General features: G+C 42.6%; 1 protein-coding gene across 3 annotated transcripts in view; it reads left to right on the top strand.

Moving 5' to 3' along the window:
- Positions 1 to 20,621, top strand: part of LOC148508280 (putative cation-transporting ATPase 13A4) — a 192,108-nt gene extending 171,487 nt beyond the window's left edge. For 2 of the 3 annotated variants that reach the window (XM_088444738.1, XM_088444737.1), the window contains 4 exons: positions 3,143 to 3,312; positions 8,028 to 8,116; positions 12,455 to 12,535; positions 20,200 to 20,621. In XM_088444738.1, coding sequence (XP_088300864.1) covers positions 3,143 to 3,312; positions 8,028 to 8,116; positions 12,455 to 12,535; positions 20,200 to 20,460 — 601 coding nt within the window. In that variant the 3' untranslated portion in view covers positions 20,461 to 20,621. The remainder of the gene's footprint in view (positions 1 to 3,142; positions 3,313 to 8,027; positions 8,117 to 12,454; positions 12,536 to 20,199) is intronic. The other variant, XM_088444739.1, reaches the window with a different exon arrangement.
- Positions 20,622 to 23,420: the final 2,799 nt, after the last annotated feature.

The following is a 23,420-nucleotide window of genomic DNA, read 5'->3' as shown; positions in this document are numbered from 1 at the left end:
TCAGAGGGTAGATAGTGCACATTTTGGATTGTGATCTCAGGCTGTGGGTTGCCATAGAGCCTACTTCAAAAATAAGTTCATATTCACACTACCTTGGAGGTGTTTGCAACTGGGCATCCCCACTTTCAATGGTTTTTAAAAGCTACCAATGAAACACAAACTATGAATACAGTCTTAATGACATGTTTATCCAATGATTTAAGGCAGGGATGGGGAACCTCCTGCCCGGGGGCCTTATAAGGCCCTCGGTATCATATGGTCTGGCCCTCAGAGCCTATTTCTGTTACCCTCATTTGGCTAGCAGGGTGCCTAGAATGGCACCCTGCAGCCAGAATTTATGCAGCAGTGCTACCTAGAGCATCCTTAGGAGGATGCAGACAGCCACACCGCTGCCCTTACAGCTCCCCGGAGCATCCTCAGGATGCTCCGGGCATTGCTGTAATCACCGGTGATTGTGACCATGCCCTCATCTGACATCACACGAAGGGGGCGTATCCTGCACCGGCCCGCAAGTAATGTTATATATATCAAAATGGCCATCGGGAGAAAAAAGATTCCCTACCCCTGATTTAAGGCATGAATGATACTTGACCAAACGGAACGTTGGGAAAAAAATGGTCACATTAATTAGAGAGGTGGTCTAACAAGTGCAATCACTTACATAATTACACATATTCTTTGCATACAGTAGGATAAATTTCCACCAGGGATGCCGAGAGAAAGAGGGGAGCAGGTACTAATTACCCAGGCCCGAGCTTGTTGAAGAGGAACGGCGGAGGCTTGGGTCCGCCACCCGCCCTCTTCCTACCTATCGGCAGTAGCACCCTTTCTCCCCAGCCCAGCTGCTGTGTGCTGGGCTTCTGTGGATACACACTGAGCAGCAGCACAGTCTCCTCTGCTTGCAGTGGGGTTCACTGATTTCACTGATCACCCCCTTCTACCCTGGATCTGCCTCTGGCTGAGGTGCACACAGCGTCCCTCTATGCGGTGCCACTATTACTATTTTTTATAGATTTTTTATAGGGGATGCAGCCACATCTTTCCAATTAGAACACGTCCCCTACAGTACCCAGGCCTGGCCCAGATCTCTATGGCCCATGTTTCCACAGTGTGGCAGGTGGGAGGGGGTGGGAGGGGGGTCTTACACCCATGTATGATTCACTAGGCCATTGGTTCTCAAACATTTTTCTGCCATGACACAGTAAAACGTGACAAACACATACGTGACACAAAATTTTAAAGATATAAAAATAAATGTAAATGAACTTCTTTGCATCCAAATCACACACTCCCAGTGGTTCTTTGCATACCAAACACTCCCCTTCCTCCCCATTCTCTTTAACCATTGTAGTTTACTTAACTTGGGACTCCTTTCCTCTTGAATTCCTCTGTTTCCCATCCTACTGAGTCTGCGGCTGCCTGCTCTTGGCTCTACTCCATGACAGACATCTGCACTGCTGCAACTGTGTGTCTGCCCCTGGCTCCTCTCTGATGCCGCCGTGCACCTTCTCTTTCTTAACAAAAAAATGCATTGAAAATTTATTTTAAAGTGATTTTTTAATGCTTAATAAAAATTCACAAATAAAATACTGTATACTGATGTACTGGATTATTTGAGATTTCAAATTAGAAGCTATTTTCTATCTTTATTTTCTGCAAATGCAGCATTCAAATTGGAAAAATGTAATTTTCATGCCATGTCACAGTTAATATTGAGCATGATCAGTCAATTTACTCATTCCTGCCCCATAGATGAGTGATGGTAGTTCTTTACGTTTTTCAGCACACTGAACATTGTCCCAGCACCTCAAGTGCCCCCCCCCACCCTTCTCCCACACACCTACACTAATTCTACCCCAGCAGTCACACGCACACACACTTACTTCAGAAAACAGTGAGTTTTTCTGGCTGCAGCTCCTCCTGTGAGTCTGATAGCTGCTGCTCAGTCCATGTAGCCCCGCCCCATGCTCAGACGTCACTCTCCCTGCCTCTCCTCACCTGAAGTTGTTATTATTATTACATTTTATTTATAGGGCACCAAAAGAGGTCTGCAGCGCCGTACATACAGTACAGGGTACACAGAACATTACATTACAATACAGTAACCAAATTATAAACAGAGCACATGTAACAATTAGCAACACAATTCTCCATACACAATACAGCTGGGAAGGTGAAGGCTGTCATTGAAGTGCTTGAGAAGAGGACTGTGAGACAGTAGGGAGGAGGACCCTGCTCCTAGGAGCTTACAATCTAAGTTCTAACAGAACTGCGGGAGCCAGAAGAAGACTGCAGTGAATAAGCCGGTTGGACTGCTTTTAAAAACATTGCAGCGGGTGTCCGGCAAATGGACATTTACAAATGTATTGATTAAAACAAAACCTGTTGAATGTATACAAGAATGAGCATTGTAATGATCTTTTTTTTTTTATAAAATTACCTTGCCTAACACCCCAATTCTGCAATTCCTCGAGTAAACATTGAACACAAAACAGTCCAGTCCAGTTTCCTAATTATATACAAAGTAGTTACTTTGTTACTAAGTGGCAAGTTACTTACCCGGCAAATCTCAAGGACAAGTGACGTTCTCACGTGTCTGTGTGGATAGATGCATCATGCACAGAGAGCGCAACAAGTGACTGCGCTGCTGTACGTTATGCCAATTTAACCAATTCACATGTTTAGGCGCTAGGTTTGTACTTTTATTACTTGGAAATTGGCAAATTAGCAAAAACACAAACACAAAAACAATAAGTCGGAAAATTTTGAGCCCCATGCCAGTCGGAGGTCCGGGGAAATTTTCCCCCTAGCCCTTTCCCCCTCTGCTAGGGCCTGCTTATTGGCCGGAGCACATCATGCGGGACCTGGACCTTTTTTTTGTCACCTAAGAATCATTCTGCACGACACATCAAGGACCACAGACAGACAAGTAGGTGCAAATGAAAAGTGCTGCAAGCCTGCATATTTTGTAGCTAGCAAATGATCTTTGCTATTTTTTGTTGTCATAAAAGTTACCATCACTAAATATTCCTAAAGAGGTGTTGCATGACAATGCTGTCTTAAAAACAGATGAATAAGACGTTTCTGAAACTACATGAACTCCTAGAGCAGTTATATAACTCTTGTTCTCCTTAATCCGCAGTGCATGTCTTCCCTTAAACCTCAGCACAGAAAATGTTACAATGAGAGAACATGGATTTGCGGAGAACTACATTACCACTACAATGTTTCATGTCACAGGATTCCACCTAATTATTGTAGAATTTGTGTTCTCCAAAGGCAGACCATTCAGACAGCGTCTTTATACCAACTGTAAGTAGCATTAAGGATAAGGAGATTATATATATATATATATATATATATATATATATATATATATTAGTCCAAGGTCGTCCACACTCTCGTCACAATCCGCAATGTGCTGGGGTAGCTACCCAATTAGGATATAATCCTTACAAAAATAAAATTAATTTTCAAGGGTGCACTCACCAGTCTTCATTAATTCAAGACAGCATCAGATGCTGTCTTGAATTAATGTTGATATGAAATAAATAATTTTCTTTATGAAGACTGGTGAGTGCACCCTTGAAATGGACTTGGATTTGATGTGATGCGATCCTGGATTTGAGGAGTGCATCATATGAGAAACTTGCTGTGTTTCAATATGAATATTTGTGCATTATAGAGAATGATCAACAGCCTTTTTTTAAGTGACCGGTTAGCTATCTTGGCAGACACTACAGTGGTAGGTGGCAGCGGTGTGCAAATGGAGGTTAGGCCACACAACAGATGACTTAACCAGGTGCAGGTTTATTAACCAGGTAGAAACAGGACAACACAGGGTTAATAGCCTGTACAGGTTATAAGGAAGTAAAAAGAGTTTGTAGGGTTTTTGGAGATTGTGGTATGCCACGTATGGGTATGGGTTTCTGGGTATGTGGCTATATGCAGTGGTGACAGCGGGATGCTTGATATAGTAAGCGGTGGTGGCACAGTGGATGGGGTCGCACTAGGTCCTCCACAGCGTGGAGTTACTCCGGGGCACGTCTGATGCTGCAAATAAACAGGAGAGGAAGGATGCGGCGATGTGTCACCCATGCGCAGAAGGATGGGTCAGAGGCAGTGGCGAATCTATATTTCTGTGGCCCTGAAGCTTGAACTGTTATGGGGGCCCCTTTGCAACCAGCAACAATAGGGCAACATCCAACAAGGTCCAAAGGGCTTTGCTGCCCTTGCAAGGACCTTAAGGCTCAAATGGCGAAGATATAGAAACCCCCCAGATAGTGAGACACTGTAGATAGATGTAGAAATCACCAGAGAGAGAGAGAGATACTTTAGATAGATAGAGAGATAGATGTAGAAACACCCCAGATAGGGAGAGACTGTAGATAGATAGATGTAGAAATTCTCCAGAGAGATAGAGAGAGAGACTTTTGATAGATAAATAGATAGATAAACCCACCAGAGAGTGAGACACTATAGATAGATGTAGAAATCCCCCAGAGAGAGAGAGACTGTAGATAGATAGATTGATAGATGTAGAACCACCCAGAGAGAGGCTGTAAATAGATAGATGTAGAAACCGCCCCGAGAGAGAGAGAGAGAGAGAAGGAGAGAGACTGTAGCTACATCACATACACAACCAAAACTTACTTCCTCTGTAGGATGCCAGCTAATGATCCTCCTGGGTGGGATCTCTGGAATCCCCCTGAGTTAGGTCTCACCCCCACGCTGCATGCTTCCGCCTCTGAGCTGCATGCCATCCCTCAGTCAGCTCAGCTTTCAGTTTGTGGTCAGCACTGCAGGGCCGACTTCTGGCAGATGGGACAGCACAATTGGAGATGGGAATATCTAGTGGCACCTGGCAGTAATGAACTCAGCAGTGACACTGACAGCAGCTCTCTGTTCTGCGCCTGGACGGCTCATAAGAGCCATCCTCTGGTCGGAACTGTAGATAGTGTCAGCCAGCCAGTAATGATCAGAGAGGGTTTCTGGGTCAATATTAAGTACTTCAACTCATTGGCTTATGATTCTATCACTAAAATATCCTTATTTTAATAACACAAACGCCATTGAATTTGTTGAGAAATGTACTCAATAAAAAAAAATAGCTTCAGGTCCCCTTCGGGGTTAGGGACCCTGAAGCTTAAGCTTCATTAGTTTAACAGTAGATCCGCCTCTGGTCAGAGGTCGTGTCTCCGGGAAAGAGTCACTCTGGGTCCTAGTGCCTGTCGGCTTGGAACGGTAACAGAGGCAGCACAGAGCGTGCCTCTATATTACCAACCACAAAGCATTTTGATGTTTGCTGGCACTATATAAATAAATAAATATGCAATAAATTTATATTAGGAACAGGTTTGCTAGAGATAAAAACACATCCTTTAAGACTTATGTTTGTAAACTTGTCCATAGGAAGACATCTGACAGAATTATTAACTGGGTCAGTAACAATAGGCATACTTGTTATTTAAGGGTAATATTTATTATTATTTGCAAAATATCAATTTTCAGGGGGCCCCTGTTTATGGGGGTAATCGGCAAATTTTAAGTATCCCCTGGATGTACCATGAAGGAACCGCAGCCGGGTCACTCCATTTCCAACCGCATTCCCGGAGCTTAGTCCCGATAGCTAACGCCATCTGAAGATGAGTATCACACATTAGCTCTTCTCCCACCTTCTCCAAAAGACACACATGTTACAGGACTGATAATATTTACAGTGATGGTAAAATGGCAAGCAGCCTTCTTCTATTCTACCTCCCATTGGGAGTATGTAGTGGTATGGAAATAATATGTTACATTATATTATCACTGTACTGGTTTCAGAATCTGGAATGTAGCACTATGGTTATACACAGCAGGACAGCCATTGGGGAAATAATTACTGGCAAATTCGATAGTTCCTAATTTTTTCTCCTCATTTCCTTTGTCCGCTTTCCCCTTCTCTGTGTTTGTCCTTTTAGTCTGCTCATCAAAGGCTGGACAGCCTCATAAATAACCTCAAGTTTTTGTAATATAATTGATTTTGGAAAGCCAGATTAATGGTACTGCATGGATTTCAGCATTAGGTGAGGATTCAATACTGTGTTTAGAGGAGTCTATAGACTACAAATGGCTAGTACCATATCGAGGTGGTGTTAGATATTAATGGATCAAGCTCCAAAAAGTTTCCTTTGCAAATGAGGACTACGGGTATTATGTAGCTGAATGCAGGAAATATGAACAATATTATCTGCTTTCAGCCTATAATGATTTGCTGAGAATCTAAACTCAAGCTGCTGTTTCCGCTTTATTTTAGGGGCCATTTAGTCTGTTAAATAGGCTTTAGTCTTTGTTTAGTTTTCTAGCACTTGGTCAAAGCCTGGGAAGGCAACTAAGAAGTTCACTTCAAAGGGAGTTAGAATTGGTGTTGAAGTTCTACTAAGAACACAGATGCTGCCAATTCTTTATTTAGTCTGATTTGTAAGCAGAGTGGATTGAGTTACAAAGCATAGTACACATGTGCTGCATATTTTTCACACATCTGTTAGGTGTACTACAAATTTTTCAAAGTATCTGGTGGCAGTAAAATGTATTGCAAGGATAGGGCCATAGCAAGGTGATAATGCACTCTGGGCTGGTCCCGACCCGCACATGTGACATCATGACATCACAATGAAGGGGTGTGGCTGCCAGGACCAGGGAAAAGCTGAGCGTCAGGAGTGTCCAAAGAACATGCTGGGAAATGGCTGTTCAGGCTACATGGTGCCATTCAAGATCCTATGCAAGCTATATACTAGTGCCTCTGGGGTAGCAATGGTACCAACCCACTAGGTCCTTCACCTTAGGCATTGGAACTACTCATACACCCCTAGTTATAGCCCTGTGCAGGGAATATCAATATGAAGCTTTGCTAACCGCAGTGCTTTTATTTAGAGTCACTGGACATTGCATGAAATAAATTGTGCTGTGTTAAATGTCAGTAAGAGATAAATCTAAGACTGAATAAATTAAATTATACACAGTTTGGGGCTGATTCTGAGTTGGACACAAGTACAAATGCAGACATATCCTGCTTATATCTGCAAACTGCTAATGTGCCATAGAAAGCAATTTCAAACTGCACATGCGCCGAACCATGCATACAAAGCATGGCAGAGACTGACAGGGCAGACGATCAGATCCATCCATTGATGGATGACTCTGTCAGTGTAATGGGCATTTCTAGCCGACAAATGGGCGATGGCCAGGCGATTGCATGGAACAGATCCATCTAGTGGAGTGTTATGAGTGTATAGGCTGACTTCTATGCTTATTGGTTGTGTGCAAACGGAAATGGGATGCCGTGTTTCTGATGGATCTCTTGCACTCAACATGGGGTGAATGATAAGGTGGCCATACACGGTGAGATTCAAAAGTTGGTAAGATGAGTTGTACAATTTCCCTTGAAATTATTCCCTTAAGATCCTGGACGATTTGTTTTGAAAATGCAACAATTTCACATAAGACTTCACATAAGATTGCAAATCATACACGATAGGTTGAGGTCTCTCTGCAAAACCATCTGATCTGCAATCTAACTAGACGTCGGCGGGGACGCGCATCGGGGTCGCAGAAGACTCAAAATACAACTATTTTCATAAGATTGGTCTGTCCAACCTGTAAAAACTGCCCAAATCGTGTGATCAATTGTCCCGTGTATGGCAAGTATAAGTCTCAATACTAATGATCACGGCTGCAGATGGAAAACCCATGGGCAGCACAACTTCAGCATGAAGACAAACAGATACTCGGCATAGATGGGCGGATAATCACATTATAAGGCTTCTGCATCAGCTCCTGTATGAACAAGTGCTACGTGTAGTATATATGTCAGGTGTGTGCATGGATAAGGTATTTCCTAGAAGTGACAGCATAGTGAGAGCTATCGTTATATCTGACGATAAGTGGATAAAAAAAGGATACCTATCAAAGTTAAGGCTAGTCTAGACAAATTCATATCACTCATCATGTATTTTCGCAAATAATTATACATTTTTCTTTTTCAGATCTGTTCTCCTTTTTGATAGTTGCACAAGTCTCAGTCTATGTGTTTCTCCTTTTTGCCGATATTGAAGCTCTATACACTATTATGGAGGTATAGTATTTTACTTTACACACTTACCTATTTAAAGCAATGTTGGTAAGATATTCATTTAGTTGCACACATTCATAGTTACTTTATATAGGCAAGTTTATTTTGCAATAGTGGAACAATTAAAAAAGAAAAGGAAAAAATAGAATCTAGAGGAGATATACTAAGCAGCAGTTTTGCAAACCTGCAAGTTTTTTGCCGTTTTTATGTACGATTTGTTACTAAAGGGAAAACCACACATAGGGCTTGATTCAGAGCCGGACGCTTTTTTGTTTATTAGTGCGGCCTCTTGGACGCTCGCATAGTTGTGGGTTACCACCCACAGCTTATGCGAGCGTCCATGATGGTCGGGATGGTCAAGACCATCTCGACCATCGGCCTTGCGACGAGACCTTTGCGGTAGGGTCTCGTCTGCCGAAAGCCCTGGAGTGCTTTTGGCTCTATCAGAGCCAAAAGCACTCCCACTGACATCACTAGTGATGTCAGTGGGGCCGGCCCCAGACGGTAGGCGTTCCCTTGGGAACGCCTCCGTTTGGGCAGCCACGCCCCCTGGCAAGCCCACCAAAAGGGGCGTGCTGTCACTCACCATCGACAGCACGCCCCCTTTGGTGCGAGACCCGGAGCGACGGCTTGGCCGTCGCTATCCGGGTCTCGCGCATGCGCACGACGGAGCAGCCCCCGTTGTGCGCATTTGCACTTGCCCAACATTGACCTGCTTGCGAGCGCACAGCGCTCGCGAGCGGGTCTGAACCAGGCCCTTAGATCTGCACTATTTCAAATCGCCAGTTCTGAAACCGTATTTCTGATTCTCACATATACAGTAAGATGTATACAAACCATCCCATATATGAAATGGTGGTTTGTGAAACCACATGGCAAATTGTCAGTTTATTAAAGAATATAAATGTGTGTTCCCAGTGGGATGTTTATAGCACATGGTTATTGGTGAAGAAATATCACGTAACTGAGTAACGATACGCATAACCAGATTTAAGGTTATATGAACAAACAGCAGTTTATTATCCAAGTTCAAAACAGAGGTAGAAATACAGTATATTGGTGCAGCAATACTCAACTTATACGTGGTGACACATGTCCTTCATATATTCATTCATGGGAAGTCTGCTTCATATACCGACAATGGATGGTCTGGCCACTCTCCCAGGCATATCAGCACACATGCATGTCAGTCACACATGCCCCATCATTCCTCCTCGTCAGAACACCTCCTACACTACCTCCCCCATAGGACACCACTCTTCATATACTCTTATTCTGCTGAGCACACTATCTGGCATGTGGTTTACTTACACCATATAAGGTATTTCTGTTAACAACTGTTACAAATGAGCTCACTACTGTACCTAGTGACCTAACAGTTGATCATTCTCTAAAATAAACATGTATGGTACATTTGCTACTTGAGAAATGTTGAAATTAAAATATTAAACCTATCACAATGTAGTTCCAGGGGCAGAACTATGGGAGACAATGGAGGCGCCTGCCGCTGGGTGCCAGCACTGAAGGGGCACCTCCTCCATTGCCCACAATGTATTCACCCCACTTAGGACTGTAACTATGTACCCGGATTGTACCGTCATGGCTGCCCAATACACAGCACCTCTATATAGCCACCATACACTAGTGGAGAGCTCTGTATCAGACCATCAGCTGCCTCCTCCGTCTAGCTATAGCCTGTCCCTACTCATTGGTGTTGCTGCTTCTCCGCAGCTTCTTATGTCAGTGTGACATGTCTGGTGTCCTCCTCACCAACAACTCTCCGTTTCACTCCTCCCTGGCGGCAGCCCCAGCCTCAGACCTGTGCAGCAGTCCCAGTGCCCCCCCTCACCAACAACTCCCCATCCCACTCCTCCCTAGCAACAGCCCTAGCCACAGACCCATGCAACAGTCCCAGTGCCCCCCCTCACCCACAACTCCCCATCCCACTCCTCCCTGACGGCAGCTCTAACCGCAAGCCGTGCAGCAGAGTCCTGAGTGGCTGGTCCCAGCATAAGTGCGGCTGCAGATCTTCTTCCAGGAGCTGGATGTCAACAATGATGCATCAGACAGAGCTGCGGGTAAGAGGGCATGGGAGGCAGGGGCCTGGGGCACCAACCACTGAGTCTGGTGGAGCAACTTCCTGGCATGTGATGCAGTCGGCAGTAGACTGGGCATTTTGTGATTTGTAGTCCCACCACAGTGGCAGTCTTACAGTATCTTGACTTTAACTCAGTCCTCCGAGCCCCCACATCAGGTTGTTTTTCCCTCCATCAGGGGTATCGGGAGGGCTCCCCACTCCACATCAGGTAGCTTTCGCCAGGAGGACTCTGAGCCTTATGCTAATTGTACCATACAGGTCACTATCTTATCTGTGACTAATGCATACAGATGTGTCCACATACATCCATCCTCCATGTGCTACAAGTCGCATTACACATAACGTGTGAGCGCAGAGTGACTTGGTAGCGCTGAGCATCTTTTCGTGCAAACGTTTCCCTTCAAATGTGTCTTATTCGCGCAGCAAAGCAAATCGGATGTACAAGCAGCTACTGCTGATTACAATGATATGCTGCATACCTATATTACAGTGTCAGCGGCTGTGATGGGGGGGGATGGGGGCTATCACTTGCCTCCGGGCATCTGGGATGAACTTACGCCCCTGCATGGGTCACACAAGTGAGATAGCTCAAATCACATACTGTGTGAACTATTTTGTCTCTGAGAACAAGAGGAGAAATAAACTGTCAAAATAACATTACCTTTTAGACCAGCCCAGCACTATTCAGCATCATGGATAATCCTTAGGATGAGGCCACTGCAACTAGCAATGAAGGGCATTGGTTCCTTCTTGTAAATAAATATAGTGCAAGCATATGTGGCAGTACAATTGCCAGCATGCGCTGATAGCTCATAAACATGGATCACAGTACATTCTATAACTTGTAGGGCCTCCTAATAAATGATATAAACTGTAGTGTCCCATTTATCTAAATGATGAATGAAACTTGACGTTTTTCTTTATGAAAAAAATCTAAGGTCAAAGTTAATGATTTAATTTTATAAAGGGGACTCATTGTATATTTTTATTCATATAAAGGGCACGTAATATATTTTTTAACTATATAAAGGGTCACTACTTATGTATTATTTTATAGAAAACTCTATAAAAACATACTGGTAGGTTAATTGGCTCCCAACAAAAATTAACCCTAGTGTGTATGTGTGTGAGCATGTGATAGGGAACATGGGCCCTCATTCAGAGCCGTACGCTCTGAGCAGAGCGCACGCTCTGAATGAGGGCCGCCCTCCATAATTATGGAGCGTCCTCCTGGACGCTCGTATAGCTGTGGGTCACCACCCACAGCCTATACGAGCGTGCAGTTTGATGGCCGCGATGGTCTTGACCATCGCGACCATCGAAACTGCGAGCCGGAGCCTGCGGTTGAGGTTTTCAACCGCAAGGCCCGGAGTGATTTTGGCTCTATCAGAGCCAAAATCACTCCCACTGACATCACTAGTGATGTCAGTGGGCCGGCTTCTGACGGTAGGCGTTCCTTTGGGAACGCCCCCATCAGGGAGGCACGCCCCCGGCACGCCCACCAAAGGGGGCGTGCTGTCAATCAACATCGACAGCACGCCCCCTTTGATCAGACACAACGAGCGAAGGAAAGTCCTTTGCTCGTCGCGTCTGGCGCATGCGCACGACGGAGCTCCCGCCGTCGCGCGCATGCGCAGTGCACAACATCGCCCCACTTGCGAGCGGACAGCCGCTCGCGAGTGGGTCTGAATCAGGCCCATAGATTGTAAGCTCCACTGGGGCGGGGACTGATGTGAATGGACAAATATTCTCTGTAAAGCGCTGCGGAATATGTGTACGCTATATAAATAACTGGTAATAATAATAATAGTAATAGAAAAGGGTACTTTTCATTCATTTGTTATATAAAGAAAACACCTTTATTGGTCATATAGGGATCGCTGTTCATTATTGTTTTGGGCAGCTCCTTTAATATATAAATAAACAACAGTTAACCTCAATTTTAACTTTATTTCAATCAGAACTGGTTCAGCTACCCCCTTCCATAGGAAGTTATGCAACTTACCATCTAAAAGGTTTTATTATTATTTCTGTAAATTCTGTAATGTTTTACTGCAATGTTCCAAAGATGTTCTATATTCTACATTTTTCCAGTTGTCAAGGTTAAAATAAATTGTGATGTTTAACCATTTTATAGCTATGGCACTAATGTCTGCTTTTCTCCAGCTTTTTTAAAACTGAAATTTCTTAACATATTTTCTGAAATAATCGCTTATTTACCTTTTTTTGTTTTAATCATGTAGCTTGTGTGTACCCCGTATTACTGGAGAGTGAATATCTTCATAATGGTCCTTGTCCTGTTCATTGTGTCTTACGTTGCAGAGGTAAATATTTTTTTTTACAGCATCAAGTTGGGGGGAATTAAATTAGGTGTGGGTTTTGCTGCATGGGGAAAAGCTCTAGGTATCAAGGCAGCCACTTTTCAATTAAACTGAATTTTCCCTGGGTTAACGCGCGCTAAACCATAGATTCTGCACAAAATTTTGCAATCTGAGGGTTTCCCGTGCATTAAACTGCAGATACTCCTGAACACAAACAAAAATCCGGAGAATACCACTCTGCGCTCACCCAAAATATAGAATTTACTTATCTTCAATATGAAGTCCTGATCTTGGGACCTCAAATCCTTTTTGTAATGGACACTTTATATAATAGGTGTGAGATGTATGTTCCGATGTTGATGAGTATGTGGGAACATAAAACATAAAACACAATCTAGTGCAGGCGTATAAGAATTCACTTAAGTACACAATAATTCACATATAGGGGTGTATATGATCTACCCCAAATTAATACACATATAGTCCATTATCTGATCCTATACCTCCGTATAGCCAGTCTATACGGAGGTATAGGATCAGATTAATGGCAGGAGGAACCATTATGGTTGAGTTCTGTGGGGACATATTTATTGGTCGAACCGGAAGTAATAGCCGGAAATTTATGTGTATAACTTTATTTACAAATAAAGATTATGAAATCTATGTTTTTTATGTTATTAAAGAAACGATGACATGGTCATTCGTTTAGGAAGATATTTTTATGTTAGAGAGTTATTTATGTAATAATTGTAAACATGTGTATTTTGTAAGTGAGGATGGCTCCTCCCAGCAATTAGGTGTATTTTATCCCACTGGGTATAAATACCCATGGGAAGAGTGGCAAACATCTAAGCCTTGAGGAAGATCAGAGTACTGATCGAAACGCGTTGGCGGTATTGGTGTTGAACAGCTATCCTGACCAGACCAGAGGAGGACTGTGCCATTTCCATCGAAGATTTGGGTGCATTACTGCGGGCAGTTAGATCACTCTTATACGCACAAAAAACCACTGTATTCTGGTAGGAAGCCATCTTCACCATTTGTGGATATTTCAGCTGTGAAGCATTGTTGTATTTTTAAAGTTATTTGGAACTCCTTCATTTGGACATATCCAATTAAAACACTTTTATTTTTTTGGAAATTTTATCTCTTTGGTTTCTAAATGTGCCTTTTTTTCCATTTTATTATGGACATATGGAGAGCATATACCTGAATGGACTATATGTGTATTAATTTGGGGTAGATCATATACACCCCTATATGTGAATTATTGTGTACTTAAGTGAATTCTTATACGCCTGCACTAGATTGTGTTTTATGTTTTATGTTCCCACATACTCATCAACATCGGAACATACATCTCACACCTATTATATAAAGTGTCCATTACTAAAAGGATTTGAGGTCCCAAGATCAGGACTTCATAATGAAGATAAGTAAATTCTATATTTTGGGTGAGCGCAGAGTGGTATTCTCCGGATTTTTGTTTGTGTTAATGTAATTTTGGTGAGGATAACACCAAGGAGATTTACCCTTTAGCAGCCTTTGTAGCGCAATTGTTGGCAGATATCACCTTCTATATTCTGCAGATACTCCTGAGGCTGCAAGGAAAATTCCATCTCCTGGGGCTAAGCGTGTGGGGTTCCATCAGCTAAATGAACCAGGCAGCACAGACAGTTAGCCGCAGGTTAAACCCCGCTGTTAATTGTATATGCCTGTATACTGCAACAATATCTCAAAAGGCATAATAATACACAACATACTGTAGGTTACACGAGTCCTTTACTTTGCCATGGGCATGTGGACCCTTAGATACACCAATGTTTTTTACCTGCTAAGCTTCACAATAAAAATAATTAAAGACAACATTATGAAAATGCTCTTTGGCTTCTGCATCCAACAAGATAGTCATTAATATATGTCATAGCATGTGTATTACTAAGCCAAATAATATTACCAGAATAGCTGTTGTGTTTGCCTGGGAGCTATATTTTGCTTATATGTACCACTTATATGTACCACTGATTTGTTTCATTGATCATATATACAGTAAATACTGTGCAGACATTTTTCCTGCCCAAGTGAGCTTACAATCTAGACTTTGGTAACTGCGACACAGAGCGGCATGCTGAGATTTGAAACATGCACTTAGCATCATTTTAATAGTGTCTGCACCCTTCCCTACTGAACTACTTAATAAAACTGTATGTGGCAGACTACAAAAGTAATTTGGGAAAATAGCACTGGTGCCAGTTTCCTAGAGATATGTGCATGTGCAGTAGACATTGGCACACTCAGAGTCTTATAAATTGAAACAAAAATTGCTCCCGCACCAGACAATTTATTTTGTGGAATATTGTGTGAGCACAATTATCATATGTTTAATTTATTATTTAATCTTTTACTTCCAAGTATCAAAACATTTGTATATGTGTATATATATATATATATATATATATATATCATACATACACAGTCAGGTGCATAAATATTGGGACATTGACAGAATTTTCATATTTTGGCCTCTATTCACCACCACAATGGCTGTGAAATGAAACAAACAAGATTTGCTTTAACTGCAGACTTTCAGATTTAATTTGAGGGTAATTACATCCAAATCGAACGGTGTAGGAATTACAACGGTTTCTATATGTGCCTCCCACTTTTTAAGGGGCCAAAAGTAATGGGACAAACTAAACAATCCTAAATCTAACTTTCACTTTTTAATACCTTGTTGCAAATCCTTTGCAGGCACTTACAGCCTGAAGTCTGGAATGCATAGACATCACCAGACGCTGGATTTCATCCTTGGTGATGCTCTGCCAGGCCTCTGCTGCAAATGTCTTCAGTTCCTGCTTGTTCTTGGGGCATTTTCCCTTCAGTTTTGTCTTCAAGTGAAATGCATGCTCAATCGGATTCAGCTCAAGGGATTGACTTGGCCAGTGCATAACATTCCACTTTTTAGCCTTAAAAAACTCTTTGGTTGCTTGTGCAGTATGCTTCGGGTCATTATCCATCTGCACTGTGAAGCGCCGTCCAATGAGTTCTGAAGCATTTGACTGAATATGAGCATATAATATTGCCCGAAACACTTCAGAATTCATTCTGCTGCTTTTGTCAGCAGTCACATCATCAATAAATACAAGGGAACCAGTTCCATTGGCAGCCATACATGCCCACGCCATGACACTACCACCACCATGCTTCACTGATGAGGTGGTATGTTTTGGATCATGAGCAGTTCCTTTCCTTCTCCATACTCTTCTCTTCCCATCACTCTGATACAAGTTGATCTTTGTCTCATCTGTCCATAGGATGTTGTTCCAGAACTGTAATGGCTTTTTTAGATGTTGTTTGGCAAACTCTAATCTGGTCTTCCTGTTTTTGAGGCTCACCAATGGTTTACATCTTGTGGTGAACCCTCTATATTCACTCTTGTGAAGTCTTCTCTTGATTGTTGACTTTGACACATATAAACCTACCTCCTGGAGAGTGTTCTTGATTTGGCCAACTGTTGTGAAGGGGTTTTTCTTCACCAGGGAAATAATTATTTTGTCATCCACCACAGTTGTTTTCCGAGGTCTTCCGGGTCTTTTGGTGTTGCTGAGCTCTCCGGTGCGTTCTTTCTTTTTAAGAATGTTCCAAACAGTTGATTTGGCCACACCTAATGTTTTTGCTATCTCTCTGATGGGTTTGTTTTGATTTTTCAGCCTAATGATGGCTTGCTTCACTGATAGTGACAGCTCTTTGGATCTCATATTGAGAGTCGACAGCAACTGATTCCAAATGCAAATGTCACACCTAGAATCAACTCCAGACCTTTTACCTGCTTAATTGATAATGAAATAACGAAGGAATAGCCCACACCTGTCCATGAAATAGCTTTTAAGTTGATAGTCCCATTACTTTTGGCCCCTTAAAAAGTGGGAGGCACATATAGAAACCGTTGTAATTCCTACACCGTTCACCTTATTTGGATGTAATTACCCTCAAATTAAATCTGAAAGTCTGCAGATAAAGCACATATTGTTTGTTTCATTTCAAAGCCATTGTGGTGGTGAATAGAGGGCAAAATATGAAAATTCTGTCAATGTCCCAATATTTATGCACCTGACTGTATATATATTTATTCCACTTATTGCTTACTTTCAAACAATAAAATTCCGAGGGTTTCATACTTGGGCAGTGCTACCAATGACTCTATATGTTACATGAACTACAAACAGAGAAAAGAGAAGAAAAGATAGTGGCCCTGATTCAGAGCCAGAGGCTCTGACAGAGCACTCGCTCTGAATCAGGGCTGTCCTTCCTAATTTTAGAGCGGCCTCCAGGCCGCTCGCATAGCTGTGGGTGACCACCCACAGCTATAGCAAGCGGCCAAAAAGATGGTCGCGATGGTCAAGACCATCGCGACCATCGGGCTTGCGACGAGACCCTTGGGGTAGAGTCTCGTTGCCGAAAGCCCTGGAGTGCTTTCGGCTGTATCAGAACCAAGAGCACTCCCACTGACATCACTTGTGATGTCAGTGGGGCTGGCCCCAGACGGTAGGCGTTCCCATGGTAATGCCTCCGTCTGGGCAGCAACGCCCCGGCACGCCCACCAAAGGGGGCGTGCTGTCACTCACCATCGACAGCACGCCCCTTTTGTAGCGAGACCCATAGCGACGGCTTGGCCGTCGCTATCCGGGTCTCGCGCATGCGCACGACGGAGCCGGCTCCCTCGTGCGCATGCGCACTGGGTCAACATCGACCCGCTTGGGGTCTGAATTAGGCCCAGAGTTGTTTAATTTGGTGCACTCTTGATCACTCTTATGTTCCACAGAATATTATGATAATCTATATCTGTTAAAATGATTAATCTTTATATTATACTAGCTGGAGTACCCGGCATTGCCCGGGATTTTAAGAATGTTTGTTTACACATCATACTCCTACCAACCTCTCCTTAGGCAGGCCTCACGAATAGTGTGACAAACTTCCCCATCAACAGTCCTAAGGTCTTCGAAGGAAGTAGGACCAGTAATGGTGTAAAGCAAACTTCGGAGATAGAAGCATTCAAAATTTGTAGGATGTACAGTGTAAACATGGCCAAGAGCTTCTGTTGCTCTAATACCAGGATGACCATCCCTGTTTTCTGTACAGAAAAACTTTGGGAGAAGCATTCCATGTGTAATATTTTGGCAGCTCACAGTACAGCAGGGTCCTTGCAAAGTCATCATTTTGACACAGTTGGAAGAAAGAATTAAATGTTGTTGCATAATTTGGTATAGTCAGAGCTAAAGCTCTCTTCGATAATAAACAATAAGATCATGACAAAACATGACAAAACAAAATGCTTGCTCCGAGGCCCTACCCATATGCCATGAGGCTGCACAATGAGCGTCCAGAAAAAATTTGTGTAGAAATACAGTAGGACAAATTTTCGCTTTGATATAGTAGAGAAGATAGAAAAGAAAAAATAGTAGATAAGCTAAATCATTTTGTAATTCCGTACCTGACCTGTAGAGGGTGAATGCTATGCAAAAATTGTGGTTTTTCATTAATTAAAAATTAACAGTAATTAATTTTGATTTAAAAATATTTTAGTTGCTTCCGCCATGTTTTAATACGCGCGTATGTAAAATTTCACGATCGTGGCTTGTAAACTGTGGATTTGTATAGAAAGACAGAAGGACACATTTTTATAGAGTAGATTAAAATATGTTTAATATGGACACCAATACGGCAAAATATGAATAAAACCAATAGAAAAGTTATTGGAAAAGAATTCAAACAAAATTGATGTGACTGATATCAAAATAAAGTGAATTAAAAAAAGTTTTCCAAGTACCGCTCTCTTATTTTGTAAGTAAATATTAATAGATATTTAATATAGCAGATTCTCTCAATTTTAATATATTTCTCCCAGACCTATATCTCTTTTTGTGATCAGTGACAGTGTTTATTATAGTTAATTATAGTTAATGTGGATCTTAGTCCTTTAACAAATATACTTCCCACTGTAAATATCACTTATTCCAATGAGGTATTTTACTCATAAGCAGCCAGTGTTTCTGATATCTAGGTGTAATCCTCCAATATTGTAAAACGCTACTAATGTAACAAAAATTGTAGCAAGATGATTTTTGTTCCGTATTGGTGTCCCTATAAAACATATTTTAATATTATATAAATAGATTAGTAATTTTAACAGATATAGATTAGATATAGATTATCATAATATTCTGTGGAACATAAGAGTGATCAAGAGTGCACCGAATTAAAGAACTCTGGGCCTGATTCAGACCCGCTAGCGAGTGCTATGCGCTCGCGAGCGGGTTGATGTTGACCACTGCGCATGTACACGCCGGAGCCGGCTCCGATGTTGGCATGCGCGAGACCCGGCTAGAGAAAGGCGCTCTGTCGCTCCGGGTCTTGCACCAAAAAGGGGCGGCTGTCGATTTTGATTGACAGCTCACCCCGTTTTGGAGGCGGGCAGGGGGGGTGGCTGGCCAAACGGAGGCGTTCCCGACAGAATGCCTGCCATTTGAGCCAGAAGCTCACTGGGTCTTGCGGGAACGAGACCCTACCACAAGGATCTTGTCGCAAGCCCCGATGGACCATCACCTGGCCGCTCGCAATAGCGGTGGGTGGTCACCCACAGCTATGCGAGCAGCCAGGAGGCCGCACAAAAAAAAAAAACGCCCTGATTCAGAGCGAGCAGCCGGCTCTGAATCAGGCCCTCTATCTTTTCTTCTCTACACTCAGAGTTTTCTTAGCTCATGTGCCAGTGCGAGGGGTCTGCACGGACCTCCCTCCTCTGATAAAATGTCTCTGCCCTGTACAGATTGAAGACTGGTGAACATATATACGGGGGCATTGCCAATGATTTCATAGATTTAACTTGCAGTGCTTAATAATTTGAGCTCTCTATCCTATATCCTATATCAAATTCATGTATCATACCATTTAAATTTCCCAAATAGTGCTGGCTTGTGTCTTTCTTATCATTTACTCTCATATACAAACTTATATTAAGAATGTATCCATACATTCCAAAAGGAGAGAACATTTGGAAATGGACAGAGATATTTGTGGCTAAAGGAGGAGAAGGGAGCTATGAGTTCTCCTTTATATGCTGTTTCAGGGTTGAGGAGGTGACTACTGTACATTGGTTAAGGAAATATAGACTTACCTGCAGTGTAAAGACTAATTATTTTGTCCAAATTCTCTTTTAAAATTTCAGTCATATTCCATTTAAATAACTGGAAATCTGGCACATTGCTAAGTATGAGTTGAATGTCAGCCTTTTGTTGTGTAAGGTCATTTTTCTCTTTGCAAAAAAATAAACATTTGAAGTGGGAATAACGTAAAGTATCTGTGATAAATACCTTAGAGAAACCCATAACAGATGCCTCCTGATTTTATTATAGAAGACAAGATAACTTTTTTTGGGTTGATGCAGAAATAGACTATTTGTTTTAGTCGTTTTTAAGTGTGCAGAAAATGTACAATGTACAATATAAGCGCTTTTACATTTTGGTCTTAAACACACTGGAATGCAGCAGAATTTACAATCCACTGCTTAGTAAGTAAACCACTACCAAAAGGTAAAGATGATCAGTAATCAAAATACTACACTGCAGTCTTTCTTAACTACAGTATTAATCCTTGTATCTTTTATTCAGGAAGGGTTCATTGAGAACCGAAATCTGTGGCTCTGGATAAAGAGAAAATTTAACTACAAGTCGAAAAGTCAGTACAGAAAATTGCAAATGAGATTACAGAAAGAGCCAGAGTGGCCTCCACAGAACAGAACAGACTATGCAATGCTGCCTGTTCCTGTAAAGGACTGTGACGCTGTTGTGTACAGTAACCCAGTTTACTGTACACCCCCCCATAATGTAAAAGAAGCACCATCAGAGCAGACATGTGTAACCATAATGTGATCGCAGGAAAGTTGACAGAAAAAAACTTGTTGGATTTGATATGAATTTGTCTTGTAAACTTTATGGTGATTGTGATTAATTCTGTTATTCAGTTACATAATTGCATACATTTATTCATTGTAATAATATCTGAAATACTCTTTGCTGAAGCCCATTCAATATACTTGTAGTCAAATATAATATTTATATATTCTACATCCTACCTTGTTCAATGTAAGCTATTATTTTATGGTAGGCTCCTGGCAAAGTCACAGGGACACACACACACAGACACTGTCACTAGTCACAAAATGCAGGAAGTTGAAAAAATTATGTTTTTTCTTGGTACTGTGATGACATTGGGTAATTAGCTTAGGGGTCAGTGGTGCAGTGTCTAGGTGCACAATAAGGGGTAAATCTACTAAAGTGAGAGTTTTTAGAAGTGAGTTTTAGAAGAGATATTGCCCATAGCAACCAATCAGATTCTAGCTATTGTATTCTAGAAGGTGCTAGTTAAATGTTAAGTAGAATCTGATTGGTTGCTATGGGCAACACCTCTTCTAAAACTCACTTCTAAAAACTCTCACTTTAGTAAATTTACCTCTAAGGGTCCACATGCAGCTTTAAGGTTAAATAAAGAAAATTGAGCTTTATGGTCAGCATTCAGGAACAAAAACCTAGCCCCTATTCAGGGCACTACCTCACTTCTTGAACCCTAACAGGGCATCTAGTCTGCCAACGTAACACAGTCTTATCACCCTGTTTCTCACAGGTATAGATCTCCTTGCATTTACAGCTTCAAGGCCCACTGGCCTTGCTAGGCTGCCACAAAAACAGTCCGAGATTTGTGGTCCTCCCTGCCTCTTGCAGGTCTAGACACTGGCATCCTGGCTCCCACTGGCCTCCAGGCACACTGGGCTCAATAGCTGCTGCAGTGCCACTGTCTTCACAGGCAGCTTGACTGGTCTGCTCCCTCCGGCCCACCTGGACTCTGTACACAAGGCAGCCCTTAGGTGTAGTCACACTTCCTTTTTCTTGCCTGTGTAGGTGGATCCCTCCAGCCTCATACAGAATCCATGGTTTACTATCGCCTTATATCTTCATCTTGCCACAGTACCAAAGAAGAAACTTGGCTTTGAACATGAAACAGATAAATTATATATCTCCAAGATGCTACCATAAAAGCGTACCAATGGTGCCATTACACCTTCCAATAAACATACACATATTAAGGTAACAAAGACATATGCTTTTAGATGTCCAACATAGTCAAAATCTGGGAAATGGAAATGATCCCAATACATCTTACTCCAATCATTTGTAACCTGTAAATATTGTAAGTAGCAACGTGTGCTATATCATATCCTGTTATATACAGTTTATAACCAGATATTGTGCTATATATATATATATATATATATCTCATATCTTCAGGATTAATACACCAGGTGTGGAATAGAATAAAGATGGTGTAACAGCACCAAAGTGCAATAGCCAGATTCCCCTATGAGAATTGTGGTTACTCTCAAAAGAACTTCCACAAGCATATACAGCATACAGATCACCAGTACCTTATATCCTTATGTAGGTTGGAAAACAGTATCAATAAGCATATAGTCAAATCCTAACTCTAATTTCCAAAGAGTTCCCCTCATGTCTAGTGTTCAGAATCACTCAGGAAAACACACTGATCATTTATTACAAAAAACTGCTTACAGGTAACATAAAAGCTTCACAATTAAAACAGAGCCATAAACCAGAAATCACTTCCTATCTGACACTTGTTAAGAAGAATATATCAAAAAGTGTGTCACACTTTATGATGGAACCCAGGTTAAACAGATGCAGGTCAACAGCAGGAAAAGAAGAAAAGTCCTCGATGCTAATGCGTTTCAGCTTGAAAAGTCTTAATCAAGGCGGATACTGATATATATATATATATATATATATATATACATACATAATATTACCAATCCAATTCCTTCAAACAACACATTGGGGCATATACAATTGGGAGGAAAGAACCCTGTGCCCCTCGCACAGGAATGTCGCAGGTATGCGCGTTCCCGATACCCGTGGTATTCAATTAAAAAATGAGTAGTCGCTGGGTTTTTAGCTCTGAAAACCCACTCTGCGTAAAAAAATAAAACAAAAAAATCTTTACTTAACTGGCCGGGGGTCACCGGTGGTCTCCGCGGCTTCCTCTCTCTCTTCTTACTGGAGAGGGGGCTGCTGGGAGTCCCGGGGACTCCTGGGAGGCTCCAGGGGCTGGTGGGAGGAGATGTAGTTCTCCCAACGCTCATTCCGGCAGGGCCACACATACACCAGGGGTCACACACACTCACCAGGGCTGCCATCAGAAATTGTGGGGCCCGGTACTAACACAACATAGGCAGGGCCCCATCCCCACCGGGGGGATAGGGCAGAGGTGGGTGGAGCTACACTGGGGGCAGGGGGGACATCAATTGGTGCTTAAACCAGTTTATACATTCTCAAAGTTTTGGATGTGGTTACACACATAATTACACACACACCACATAAAATAAAGCAGGATCCACTTAAAAAGCCAGAAGGTAGGGGACTAGAGGGTGGACAGGGAAGACTGGCTGGGAAGGCTGTCTGGAATAGAGGGGCAGGGAGGGCTGGCTAGAACAGGGGGGGGACAGTGCAGGGAAGGCTGGCTGGAACAGGGGGGAGAGCAGGGAAGACTGGCTGGGAAGGCTGTCTGGAACAGAAGGGCAGGGAGGGCTGGCTAGAACAGGGAGGGGGGACAGTGCAGGGAAGGCTGGCTGGAACAAGGGGGAGAGCAGGGAAGGCTGGCTGGAACGGGGGGAGAGCAGGGAAGGCTGGCTGGAACAGGGGGGGAGGGCAGGGGGGGAGCAGGGAAGGCTGGCTGGAACGGGGGGCAGTGCAGGAAAGGCTGGCTGGAATGGGGGGGGCAGTGCAGGAAAGGCTGGCTGGAACAGGGGGGGGCAGTGCAG

Source organism: Taudactylus pleione, unplaced genomic scaffold, assembly GCF_031769625.1.
Source record: "Taudactylus pleione unplaced genomic scaffold, aTauple2 ptg000372l, whole genome shotgun sequence".
Taxonomy (NCBI): Eukaryota; Metazoa; Chordata; class Amphibia; order Anura; family Myobatrachidae; genus Taudactylus; species Taudactylus pleione.
The sequence above is the reverse complement of the archived record's forward strand: the minus strand, read 5'-3'. Positions and strand labels throughout refer to the sequence as shown.